Genomic DNA, 14288 nt, shown 5'->3' with positions numbered 1-14288 from the left:
TGGTTATCTGGGTAACACTTTACAATAAGGTCCATTAGTTAACATTAGTTAATGTATTAACTAACATGAACTAACAATGAGCAATACATTTGCTACTGTATTTATTCATCTTTGTTAACGTTATTTAATAAAAAAAACCAGCTTTTCAAACATAGAAGTATTGTTCATTCTTAGTTCATGTTAACTAAAGTAATGACTAATGTTAACTAATGAACCTTATTGTAAAGTGTTACCATTATCTGTTATTTTGAGACTTGTTAATGTGATGTAATGTTGTGTCAGTGTTAATGTAATGTTTCTTTTAATGAAATTCTAAACCATTAAAACAACTTTTAAACCATTCCAGAAACAAAACTGTTGTTATTTTTGTCTAAAATCAAAAAAACATGTGACACTTCATAACTCGCAATTGAGCTTTTACTTCATATATTTGCTTTGTAATATCATAGTGACGGGACGGCCCTTCAAAGGCAGGATCATAATTCATCTTCAGCTGCACGAATCCAATACATGCAGCTCTGGAATATGTTGGAATATCATGAAAGAACACAGACTGCGTCATTCCTGATCACTAACACTTATTACATGAATTATCATGTGTGCTTTTGTTGTAAATCAGTGTGTTTCTGCTGGTGTCAGAGGCTGAGAATGGGGCCAGAGCTCTTCTCTGTGCGTCTGCCAAGCGTGAAACTATCGTGACCTTTGCCCTCAGACAGAGCAGATGAAAGCCAGCTTCCTGTTGACTGTACACACACCGTACACACACCATACACACGCCTCACGCTCGAGTGTTTCAGTACGCCTTTCAACTGCCACATGTCCATATGTGCCATTCCCGGGAGAGGTTCGATGTCCCGCGGCGTCTTTTCCCATTCCAGCCGTGGATTTGTTGATTCTGCTTGACTCATAGTGACAGAAACATTCGACCTGTTTTGTTTAGCAGCACATTGTAAGACACTTAACTAGCGCACCGCTGAGAGAGACTGATGCATCTGAAAATATTATCAACCTTAAACATCAATGATAACAGACAACTAAATAGCAGTGGCATAATCAATTCATTTATTATTTATTAAGTCTACTTTTGATTCACTAAAAAGAACCGGTTCATTAGAGTCATTTGTTTGGGAATCAGACTACAACTTTTGTGCCGTATGCTTTTGATTCAGTAGAAAGAAGTGATTCATTAGAATCATTTGTTTGGGAATCAAAGTACACCGCTTGCACTGTAAAGTTTTGATTCACTAAAAAGAACCGGATCATTAGAGTCATTTGTTTGGGAATCAGACTACAACTTTTGTGCCGTATGCTTTTGATTCAGTAGAAAGAACCGGTTCATTAGAGTCATTTGTTTGGGAATCAAACTACACCGGTTGCACAGTAAAGTTTTGATTCACTAAAAAGAACCGGTTCATTAGAGTAATTTGTTTGGGAATCAGACTACAACTTTTGTGCCGTATGCTTTTGATTCAGTAGAAAGAAATGACTCATTAGAATCATTTGTTTGGGAATCAAACTACACCGGTTGCACTGTAAAGTTTTGATTCACTAAAAAGAACCTATTCATTAGAGTCATTAGTTTGGGAATCAGACTACAACTTTTGTGCCGTATGCTTTTGATCCAGTAGAAAGAACCGGTTCATTAGAGTCATTTGTTTGGGAATCCCCATCCCCCCGATCTGTGGAGAATCAACAACTGGCTGACACTCTCAATGCATTCTATTGCAGGTTTGAGAAGCCCAGACTCACACCTCACACCCGCTCTGATGTGCACTTCACACATCCACCATCACCTCCTGCAACCCCTCTCCTCCCCCCTTCTGCCATCCAACCTGAGCTTAAGGTCTGTGTGGAGGACGTGAGCCGAGTCTTCAAAAAACAGAAGACTAGGAAAGCTTCAGGCCCAGACGGCATCTCATCTGCTTGTCTAAAAGCCTGCGCTGACCAACTGGCCCCAGTCTTCACGCAGATCTACTACAATCAGACTACAACTTTTGTGCCGTATGCTTTTGATTCAGTAGAAAGAACTGGTTCATTAGAGTCATTTGTTTGGGAATCAAACTACACGGTTGCACAGTAAAGTTTTGATTCACTAAAAATTGGCTGACCAACTGGCCCCAGTCTTCACGCAGATCTACTACAATCAGACTACAACTTTTGTGCCGTATGCCTGCAATACCTGCAATAGATCATTGGAGCAGTGTGAAGTTCCCTGCTGCTTCAAACGCTCCACTATCATTCCGGTTCCCAAAAAACCTAAAATCACTGGACTTAATGACTACAGACCTGTCGCTCTCACATCTGTGGTCATGAAGTCGTTTGAAAGACTGGTGTTGGCCTATCTGAAGGACATCACTGGACCCCTGCTGGATCCCTTTCAGTTTGCTTACAGAGCAAACAGGTCTGTGGATGATGCAGTCAACATGGGACTGCACTATATCCTGCAACATCTTGACAGACCTGGGACTTATGCACGGATCTTATTTGTGGACTTCAGTTCGGCCTTCAATACCATCATCCCTGATCTTCTCACAGCCAAACTGACTCAGCTCTCCATGCCATCCTCAATCTGTCAGTGGATCTCCAGCTTCCTGACGGACCGGCAGCAGCGAGTGAGACTGGGGAAGCTCACATCCAGGACCCTCACCATCAGCACTGGCGCCCCCCAAGGGTGCGTTCTCTCCCCACTGCTCTTCTCCCTGTACACTAATGACTGCACTTCTAAAGACCCCTCTGTCAAGCTCCTGAAATTTGCAGACGACACCACTGTCATCGGTCTCATCCAAAATGGTGATGAGTCTGCTTACAGACTGGGGGTTGAACAGCTGGCTGTCTGGTGCAGCTATAACAACCTTGAGCTGAACACGCTCAAAACAGTGGAGATGATTGTGGACTTCAGGAGAAAATCCCCAGCACTCCCCCCTCTCACCATCATGAACAGCACTGTGGAAGCAGTGGAGTCATTCAGGTTCCTGGGCTCTACCATCTCTCAGGACCTAAAGTGGGCAAATCACATTGACTCCATTGTGAAAAAGGCCCAGCAGAGACTGTACTTCCTTCGCCAGCTGAAGAAGTTCAATCTGCCACAGGAGCTGCTGATCCAGTTCTACTCAGCCGTCATTGAGTCTGTTTTAAGCACTTCCATCACTGTCTGGTTTGGTTCAGCTACCAAATCGGACATCAGGAGACTACAACGGACAGTCCGGACTGCAGAGAGGATTATTGGTGCCCCCCTGCCAACCCTCCAGGACCTGTACTCTTCCAGAGTGAGGAAGAGAGCAGGTAAAATCATCACAGACTCCACTCACCCTGGACACCCCTGTTTGAACTGTTACCGTCAGGACGGCGACACAGATCACTGGCCACAAGAACATCCATGCACAGGAACAGTTTCTTTCCACAGGCCATTTCCCTTCTGAACACTTAACATGCCCCCCAAAGCATATGCCTGTAAGTGCAATACTCCCACTGTCTAGTGCAATATTCTCTAACTCAGGTGATATTTATATTTATATTATTCATACTACTCAAAATACTGTAAATATGTTCATAATCTGTAACATGCACTAGACTCCCACTGTCTAGTGTAATATTCTCTAACTCAGGTGATATTTATACTTATATTATTCATACTACTCAAAATACTGTAAATATGTTCATAATCTGTAAATGTTTATTCAGACTAAACCCAACTGTGACCCCTTTTTTTACTATTTTATATATATTTTATTCTTAGAATTTGTATTACTATGTTTCTTGTTGTATTTGTATATGTGCACTGGAAGCTTCAGTACCAAGAAAAATTCCTTGTGGGTGCAAGCACACTTGGCAATAAAGCTCTTTCTGATTCTGATTCTGATTCTGAATCAAACTACACCGGTTGCACTGTAAAGTTTTGATTCACTAAAAAGAACCGGTTCATTAGAGTCATTTGTTTGGGAATCAGACTACAACTTTTGTGCCGTATGCTTTTGATTCAGTAGAAAGAAATGACTCATTAGAATCATTTGTTTGGGAATCAAACTACACCGGTTGCACTGTAAAGTTTTGATTCACTAAAAAGAACCTATTCATTAGAGTCATTAGTTTGGGAATCAGACTTCAACTTTTGTGCCGTATGCTTTTGATTCAGTAGAAAGAAATTACTCATTAGAATCATTTGTTTGGGAAGCAGACTACACCGGTTGCACTGTAAAGTTTTGATTCACTAAAAAGAACCGGTTCATTAGAGTCATTTGTTTGGGAATCAGACTACAACTTTTGTGCCGTATGCTTTTGATTCAGTAGAAAGAAGTGACTCATTAGAATCATTTGTTTGGGAATCAAACTACACCGGTTGCACTGTAAAGTTTTGATTCACTAAAAAGAACCTGATCATTAGAGTCATTAGTTTGGGAATCGGATAGAGCTGCATTATTAATCGATCAAAGATGGCAGTCTCGATTCAAACACAAGACAATGATTCTCCTGTGTCTATTAAAGCTTTGACGAGTGCGATCACAGTGAACACTCAGATCTGTGTTCTGATCCAGAGAGAGACGTTGTCATGTATAGATATGAAACGGCTTCACAAACGGTCTTTCCAACCAAACAGTATCATTATTTCTGTCTTACAATCATTCATATTATCACATCAGTACTGGGATACAAGATTATAGTTCAGATATAAACACTGATGTCTACGGTAGAGATCAAAATAGTGTAAATCACCTTTTGAAAATAACCTGATGTTTCAAATAAGGACGTATTACATCATTACACCAGTAGGTGGCGACAAGTGACTGTTAGAAAATGTATTTTTCATTGAATCGTTCATTAAAAAGAGAATCATTCGCTGATTCATCCAGTACTGAAATAAGTGTAGTATATGAGCGAGTCATTGAATCATTCACTCTTTTTTGATTTTTGAACAATTATTGATTTTTATTTCAATAATTCACATTACTTTGACATTTTAAATAGACTGCAGCATTTTGCCTGAATCTCTAGTTCACTACGTTATTTTGTTTAGTTGTCTGATCTCGGTCTACAGATCGTGTCTGATCTCCAGAATCGTGCGAGAATCTGATCTCGGTCTACAGATCGTGTCTGATCTCCAGAATCGTGTGAGAATCTGATCTCGGTCTACAGATCGTGTCTGATCTCCAGAATCGTGTGAGAATCTGATCTCGGTCTACAGATCGTGTCTGATCTCCAGAATCGTGTGAGAATCTGATCTCGGTCTCCAGATCGTGTCTGATCTCCAGAATCGTGTGAGAATCTGATCTCGGTCTCCAGATCGTGTCTGATCTCCAGAATCGTGTGAGAATCTGATCTCGGTCTCCAGATCGTGTCTGATCTCCAGAATCGTGCGAGAATCTGATCTCGGTCTACAGATCGTGTCTGATCTCCAGAATCGTGTGAGAATCTGATCTCGGTCTACAGATCGTGTCTGATCTCCAGAATCGTGTGAGAATCTGATCTCGGTCTACAGATCGTGTCTGATCTCCAGAATTGGACAACAATCATCACGCTTTCGGCTTCTTTTACTGGCTGTAGATTCTCTAGTGTTGTATCTGTGCGACTGAATAAGTTTTGTATTTTAGTACGATATTCCTGGAGGAACAATGCATGTGCAAGAGCTTTCTATGTGTTTCATGGAAGCCTGCTGGAACAGGACCTGGTGTCGGATCACACGTGACTGATGCATTGTGGGTTGCAGCCGGCCATTAATCACAGTCACAGCTCTTCATTCATTGCCAGTGTTTGAGAAGATCTGCACGCTGAAGGCTTGTAGTCACAGGTTTATAGTGCACATAATACATATATAACATTCATTTCAACACAACAGGTATACTTCTATTACATGTAATTGACCACTACAGATGTGTGCTAAAGCAACACGCCGGTTTAGATTTCAAAACCCATCATAAACTGCAATTACCCAGATATGTTTCATTTTCACTGCATTAAAGAAAACTGAACACTGAGAGAGAACACACACGACTCACAGAACACTGGCGTCAACAGGCCGTTGGTGGACGAAAGCGTGGATTATGTGACTTTTATACGGCAACAAAATGTTTTTTGGTCTAGTGTATAGAAAGATCTCACGAAATCTGAAATACTGAACAAAAACATCAAATACTGGGTTTTGTAAGAAAATGAAGGGCTTTTTTATGATCAGCAAGATTTGTTGTATTGTGAAATTATTTTATTATGACAATTAAGCACATTTCCCCCCCATCATTATAATGCAAAAAAGCTTAATTATTAAAGTATATTATATATCATAACTGCAAAGTATTTATACATACATTATAGTAATGTTTGTTGTAGTGATCAGTTTTATAATGTATGCTGTGCAACGATTAGTTGCGATTAATCGCATCCAAAATAAAAGTTTGTTTACATAATATATGTGTGTGTACTGTGTATAATTATAAAAATAAACGTTCCAAAAGGATGTTTTTCATTTTCTGTCCCGAAAGAACCGTTCAGTGATCAGTTCTTACAAGAATCATTTTTCCCAGTGTGTGGAGAACAAGCTTTAGTGCGATGGAAAGATTCTGTGGATGTTGGAGAGAAGCGTGTGTGTGTGTGTGTGTGTGTGTGTGTGAGTGTGTGTGTGAGTGTGTGTGTGAGAGTGTGTGTGAGAGTGTGTGTGTGTGTGTGTGTGTGTGTGCCGCTCACCTGCAGATGACGCTCCCCCTGGATCGGCTGTAGCAGGGTTTGATCTGCAGGGCACAGGCCACAGCCTTCCACATCTCCGGCCGGCACTTCCGGATGTCCAGCACTGGGATGTTCATGAAGGGCATCTTGATGCTTCCGTTGGACCAGAGCTTGAAGTCATTCATGGCGCCCTGATCTGACTGAACGTTGCAGCTGCGAAACAGCTCCGTCGGCCTGAGGACGACAAACCCGACGTGAGCAGCTCCAGCCTTACACACACTCGTTCACACACACACTCACAGCATACACACACTCGTTCACACACTCACACACTCACAGCACACACTCGTTCACACACACACACTCACAGCATACACACACTCGTTCACACACACACTCACAGCTTACACACACTCGTTCACACACACCGGTTAGACAGATTTATAGAGCAACAGGACAAAATTGCTCACAGTCTTGACTTTATTTTCCTCAGAAGCAGCAGATGAGGGCATTGAAGACATAAAAAAGACCATAAAAATCAGTTCTGCTTCTAATTTTAAGCAGAATCGTGTTGTTTTGTGGAACTGCCGTCTTATTGCATCCGACTGTTCCCTACCGTCTGTCACTGAATAAACACACTCCAAAGCCTCGGGAAGAGGGACTTCCTCAGGAAAGCTGGAGCACAGAGAACCTTTTCCCCACTTTTTATTCCTTCTAATGATCCGGCTCTTTTTATAGAGCCCCGGTGTGGGATGGGTGGGGTAATTGTTGGGTAAAGGCCGGCCGTGCTTTCAGGGCTGAGGTTTCTGGATGTGGTTAGACGCTGATTCTGGTCATCGGAAGGTTTGTTTACAGTGTTTTCTTCTGGGTGTGGCGGAGGATTTACAACAGGAAATAGAAGAAAACCTTGACAATGATCATTTATGTGTGTGTGTGTGTGTGTGTGTGTGTGTGTGTGTGTGTGTGTGTGTGTGTATATATACAGTACCATTTGTATATATATGTGTATTTTCTTGTGTGTATTCATTGATGAACATAAAGTTAAAAAAATTCAGCTTTGATCACAGGAATAAATTACACATTCACATAGAAAACACATATTTTAAACCGTATTTCCCTGTTTTTACTGTATTTCTGATCAGATCAATGCAGCTCTGATGAGCAGAAGAGACTCTTTCAATTAAAAATCGTACTAACCCCAAACCTTTGAACGGTAGTGTATATTTAATATTTAGTGGTTTGCATTTTTTAAATTATATTTTATATATGTGTTTGTGTGTGACTCTTATGAAATAATGAACATGCAATATCTGTTAAGCATTATCTATTTGCCACTGGCTTCAAATAAAGCTTCACAAAATGAACAAAATCCACTCTTGTATTCTCTACACGACTCATTCTGTCAGTTAGATGAAGTCCAGGCCGCTGATAACCTCGTCTGGTCAGGGTGAAGTTATGTCTTCTGCCCGTCTGGGTCCGTCTGGGTCCGTCTGGGTTCGTCTGGGTTTGTTTGTGCAGAGGTAAACGCTGTGGGACGTCTCTCAGACCCGCTGTGGGTTCTTCAGGGTGAGTATATACGACACCGCAGGCGTTCCCGACACTCGTCCCCTCCGCTTTCTTCCGTGTTTGCCTTCAGCGCGCTTTGAAATCCGCAGGAGTGCCCGCCACCCAATCAACCCCAGGAATCCTTCAAAGAAATCAAAGCCAGCGGTTGTTTTCCTGAACTCCAGATCCCATCGGAGAAGCAGGGGTGCCATCATCTCCGGCACTGCGATCCATCAGCCTCAGCCAAACCAAACAATACCCAGAATTCTTCACATTGCACTGGATTCCTTCCTCGCCCTGGGGTTCACAGTCACTCTATCTCTCTTTTTATATATCTTTTATATATCTAGGGATTTTTCTATTTATGATAAAGCAAATATGTTTTATTGAGAAGTAAAGTAAAAATACTAATGACGATAGATCAAAAGTGCCTAAGGTCCAGTCAATAGATGTTTTATTGCCCGCCAGTCATAAATCGCACTTCAGAATATTGTGTACAGGTGTTAGCACTGGTTTTGATCATGTCTCGTGATCATGTCTCGTGATCTGTGCCAGGTTCAGTGTGAGTTTCAGTGTCTTGGGTCAGCCAGACTCTGTTTACTGATTCAGTTTCTTCCATGCATCCGTCAACATCTCCACCAGCCTTTATTAGATTCAGAAGTCCGCACTTCCACTGTGATGCTCTCACAGGGCCTGAACAACATGACAAGCCATTTCATCATCTAACTAGGCTTGTTATGACACTTTCACAAGCTCTTTGTGTAAGTCGCACTCATTGTTTTAAAGGCCTGAAACTCGAACTTTTGAGAGGGCTCATGGGATTGACGAGTGCAGCGTGTAAGCGTTGGTGGGAAACCAGCGGTCCTGTCACAGTGATCCATGCCTTTCTGACCTGAAAACAATGCTGGGCTACTGCTGCCATCATAAATCACGCTGTCTACATCTGTAACCCACAGAGAGAACGGGCAGGCCAGAGACAAACCCAACAGTATGACTGCTGGATCTTCATTTTCCCATGTTACGTAGACCTTGTGTTCAGTTACAGAACAGCATCCGATCTCATGAACCTGCTGAACCCCTGTCTTATGACAATATTACTGGAGCAGAAGCTATAGCTGGATGTATGTTCATTAATTATATGCCTATACAACAGTCCAATAAACAAGAAGTTAATATTGAGTAACATTAGACACAATGTTACTTACTGTTCTTGCTTAGCAATGAAAACAGCCAACCAAACAAAAACATCTCAAACAAAGCATAATGCTGTTTTATTACTGAATGAATCAATGTTTTGAACAAATCTGTAGAGTAAATGTTTCAGTGACTCATTCCAGTGTTGTTATTGTTAACTACGAATGACTGAAAATAGTTTTCTTTAATTGAAATGAAGATGAAATAAAATGTTAGATAAACTTAAAAACTTAAGATAGAAATAGAAAAATAGTTTCTAAAAAATAGAAATGCTGCCTTGGCAACTAACAAATATAATAAGTTAAAGTTCTAAAATGAATAAATTTTCAAATTAAAATGAAAACTGAAATTATAAAAATAAAAGCTTATTTAAAATATAATTAAACACTAAGTAAGGGATAATGTATAAAGAGGCGGTCGTTATAGCGAATAACAACCCCGACAGGCTAAACGGGACCCCGACGTGAAACGGAGCCTGAAGGGTTGTTATTCGCTATAACGACCGCCTCTCTATACATTATCCCGCTTATTACATGGCTAACGTTACCTACAAAATAAATAAATAATTTGACACAAATTATTGATTTAAAAAAGAGTTTGTTGATTTAAAAACGATTGTATTGCTTCCGCCAAAGAAAATAGTCCGTTCCGCGTCCATAGCAACGCTCTGTTTTTCATGGCAACGGTGTGTTATAGTTCGCAGCGTCTGTTATCAAGAAATAACAGACCGCATTCTACATTGGAATTCAACCAAGCCATGTAATAAAATAGTATAAAACACTCACTCACTCTTAAAGATAGTCACTTTTTTTGTTCTTGAATATATCAGTGGTTTTTTTGGGGGGGGGGGGGGGGGGGGGGGGGTTGTTTTTACCTTTTATTGTGATAGGATAGTATAGAGTGGACAGGAAGCGATGCGGGAGAGAGAGGGGGATCGGGATCGGGATCAGGAAAGGTCCACGATCCGGGATTCGAACTTGTGTTGCCTGAAGCACAGCAGAGCTATATATCGGCGCTGCACACGAGGCTATCAGCGCTGACTCTATCAGTGTTTTTGTACGAATCAGTTAAATGAATGATTCAAAAGATTCACTCAAAAAGACAGCCACTTGTCGCCACCTACTGGCGTAACAACTTAACCTGCAGAAAGACCAATGGGAAAAATCCCCAGAGCTAATGCACAGACTCAGAGTCTGTCTGGAACAAACACGGAGGAGCGGATAGAAAGTGATAGAAAGTGATAGAAAGATCAGCAGATTTATAGCAGGAGAGTGTTTGGGACCTGTTGTTGAAGTTGGTGCAGTAGCTGAGCTCTTTGCAGCCTAACTGGCAGGGCTCCCTCACGTCCGCCAGGCAGGTGATGAGGTCCATCTCAACCGGGTTATATTCACAGTGCTGGTCAAACTCCTGCCATGTCTGAGTGCCCCAGTTGGTGCTGATCTCCAGGCACATGTTCCTAACAAACAGGGAAGATGTGGATCACGTTAGTCTCAGAGCAATTCAATTCAATTCACATTTATTTGTATAGCGCTTTTCACAATACACATAGTTTCAAAGCAGCTTTACAGAAAATGCTTGAGTCCATATTACAATTTATAAAACGGTTAGTTCCAATCCTTGATTCTGATTGGTCAATAGCTGTGTTTTATTCACGATAAACCGCTTCACCCAACAGTTCTATGTATCACTACACAACACCCCTAGCAACCTCTCTTAGCAACTTAAACACATGTTTGATCTCATTGATATTGTTCATTGAAGCGTATAGAGTATTGTGAGAGATTGTAAGCGAGTGTACCTGCATTTACAGTAGATATAACATAGTCCTTCAGGTCAGTCCTATATTCATAATGAAAAAATCAGTTTGAATGTCCACTGCGATATCTATAATGCCCTATAGTCGTTTGTCAGCTGCGTCTTCCTTCTCCGTGATCACACGTTTGAGTCCTTTCAATGTAAAAGTCTTCTCTACTGACTGACTCACTCATTAAGACAGTCTTCGCTGCCATCTAATGGAGAAATAATGTATGTAAATTCTGTTGCTGTTTACGGTCAGGGACTATTTTTTCCAGCGGAAGGAAGGCTTTTAGTGATTTTACGTCATGAAAGTTGCATAGATACATATTGTTCGGCTTTAATATTTGTATTGTGTGGTAACCGTATTATAAAAGCAATAAGGTACTCGAGACTAGTGCTGTACCGTGAATAAGTCACGAGGGTTTACTCCGCCTTACAACATCCTTCAGCCGTGACTTATTCACGATACATCACAGCCTCTCGTACCTTATTGCTTACTTAGAGTGATCTGTTATCAGAGGTGACTGTCTAAGTTATGTATTTCAGAAATGTACATTTACAAAATCACAGTTAGTGAAAAGTCTATTCCCCTCCCGTGCGACGGGCGCTGACCTGCAGTGGGACGTGTTGGCTTTGGAGCAGCAGTGCAGTTTAGCGCAGTCCATCTTGGCGATGGGTGGGGATTCGGGGTGGGTCTCGGTGGGGGGGTGAGCGCTGCCCAGGAAGCACTGCCACAGCGGGTCCTGCGGGAGAGGTTGGCTGCCACACTCTGTGATCAGACCATCCATGATCTCCTGCTCCGTGGTCATGGTGCGCAGGATCCGCTTACAGGCGGTCTGACAGTGAGCCTCCACAGCCCGGTCACAGCAGTACAAGCCTGAACACACAAACACACACACACACACACACACACACACACACACACACACACAGAGAGAGAGTCATTTACCTCAATCAGTTCAAGCCGTCGTTTTCAATCAATCACTTCAAATCCTGACACTGTTAGTATATAGAAGTTTGTGCCTGCATGAAAAAAAAAATCATCCTTTAAAGGAATTTCAGAGGAAATAAATAAATATTGCGATAAATTTGGAAGATTGTGCGACACAATATTCCTCATTATAATAATTAATGCGCAGAATAAAGGGGCGGGGCCTGGTTGAGTTAGTTAGTAGTGTGTTAAACTAGTGGTTATGGAAAGGGGCGGGACATTTCCCAAACACACTCGAAGCGCTCGACCAATCACAACACACTGCTCCAGCCGACCAATCAGAGCACAGTGTGCTTTTCAGAAGGAGGGGCTTCATAGAGACAGGAAGTAAACAGAGCGTTACTGACAGACTGGGAAGAGAGGAGGCGCAACAATGGAGAATATGAGGAAAATAATCAACATTCAAGCAGGAAAACCTGTTCTAGTAGAGCCTGAAACAACATCAGGAGTTTGGAAAAAGGCATAATATGTTCTGTTTTAAATAAATCCTTACTATAGTATACAACACAATGGACAATATTTATTTTATTTACTTTTGTTTTTACTCATGTTCATTTTAATTCACAATATCTAATGCTGTGTCTTATAAGATCACATGGTCTGTTTTCCCCCTTTAGACAAAAATAGTTGCCAGTGGCACACACTATGATGTCATAGAAGGGCTTCTTGACACCACTGACCTCATCGCATACTTGCTTGTGTTTAAATGTTAACATGTAGCAAAATGTATCACCATAATAAAAGAATCATTGTTTCCATGGCAGCTTCCAGCTCACATGTTCCTGCCTGAAACTGAAGCCTGAGATTTTCAGCATGCTCTAGAAGCAAAGGTCCAAGAGCTAATGCTCCTCAAATCCCGCTCGTCGACCGCTTCTCGCCGCTGTCTGTGTGATTGGGATAGCAGTGTCAGTACTCACTGTCAATCGGGCTCCTGATGGGGTATGATTTGGTGTAGTTGGCCACACAGCCGATGAGCTGAGGGCTGATGCTCTGGCAATACTCCTTCACCGCGTTGATCTGGGAGACGGTGGGCGATGAGTCCGTGCGGAAGATGGCCTGGCAGTATTCCCGACAGTTTGTGTGTCTCCCAGCGTAACTGCAGCACACTGAGCCCACTGGAGGACACACACACACACACACACACACACACACACACGCATGAGGACACATCTCTATGGGCCAGATTTTAAGGATCTAAGCGCATGGTCTAAAGCGCATTTAGGGCGTCCGTATCCACTTTTGCTAGTTTAACGACGGGAAAAATGGTCGGCGCTCCCGGTGCATGGTCTAAAAGGGTCGTCCCTATTCTCTTAATGAGTAATGGGTGTGTTTGGGCATAACATGCAATAAACCAATCAGAGTCTCATTTCCCATTCGCTTTAAAAGACAGTTGCGCTCGTGCCATGGCGGATTCGTTATTTACATGACGGAATTAGCAAGCGGAAAAACTGAACGCTTCTCTAGCGAGGAAAGGGATCTGCTCGTGTGCGAGGTTAAAGCTGTGTGTGTGTGTGTGTGTGTGTGTGTGTGTGTGTGTGTGTGTGTGTGTGTGTGTGTGTGTGTGTGTGTGAGGTTAAAGCACAAGCAGACCATCTGCGGGACAAACCGGATTCCACCATAACTTTATGTACACAATATTAATCAATGCATCATAATCCTTTTACTTTTAATATTTGGCTAGTTTGTGTGCTGTTGCGCGTCCCTGTGTGTGTAATAATCACAGAGTGCACATATGTTGTGGACCTGCCTATAGGCTCATATAACTAATACACCCTTTAAGCAGCTCATGGGCCACAGATGGGCGCACAAATGCATGTGCTATTTAAACAACGCGGCGCAGGACGAGAAAATGAAAACTGCGTCGGGCTGAAACTAGCGAAACACACTTGCGTCGCGCTTAGCGTGTGTATGATCGGGGCCGACATCTCACCGCTTGTTTACAGAATAAAGAAGCTTGTCAGATATTTCCAAACAGTATGAACACAAATAAGCACTTCATCTAGATGTGAGATCCATGACAGCCTGAAGGTCAGCAGGGTAAAGGTCATGACCTTTCCTCCCAGGCACATAAACAACTCAATCTCATTTCCTGTTAATCCTGGAGGACTGA

The 14288-nt window shown here is 42.1% G+C and overlaps 1 protein-coding gene and 1 long non-coding RNA gene across 19 annotated transcripts in view; one reads left to right on the top strand and one right to left on the bottom strand.

Annotated features, from left to right (window-relative positions):
* Positions 1-14288, top strand: part of LOC309509733 — a 310786-nt gene that overhangs the window by 80855 nt on the left and 215643 nt on the right. The gene's annotated exons all lie outside the window — the stretch shown is intronic.
* The window catches only part of reck (reversion-inducing-cysteine-rich protein with kazal motifs), a 72556-nt gene that overhangs the window by 24203 nt on the left and 34065 nt on the right, over positions 1-14288 (bottom strand). For all 18 annotated transcript variants that reach the window (XR_014210024.1, XR_014210025.1, XR_014210026.1 and 15 more), the window contains exons 8-11: positions 13096-13293; positions 11800-12064; positions 10673-10846; positions 6673-6885 (exon numbers count right to left, since the gene is read on the bottom strand). Coding sequence is in view for 3 of the 18 variants with exons in the window: in XM_082184543.1 (XP_082040669.1) it covers positions 6673-6885; positions 10673-10846; positions 11800-12064; positions 13096-13293 (850 nt within the window). In the remaining 15 variants the exon portion in view is untranslated. The remainder of the gene's footprint in view (positions 1-6672; positions 6886-10672; positions 10847-11799; positions 12065-13095; positions 13294-14288) is intronic.

Source organism: Leuciscus leuciscus, assembly GCF_965113295.1.
Source record: "Leuciscus leuciscus genome assembly, chromosome: 11".
Classification (NCBI taxonomy): Eukaryota; Metazoa; Chordata; class Actinopteri; order Cypriniformes; family Leuciscidae; genus Leuciscus; species Leuciscus leuciscus.
This window is presented reverse-complemented; position numbering and strand designations above follow the sequence as displayed.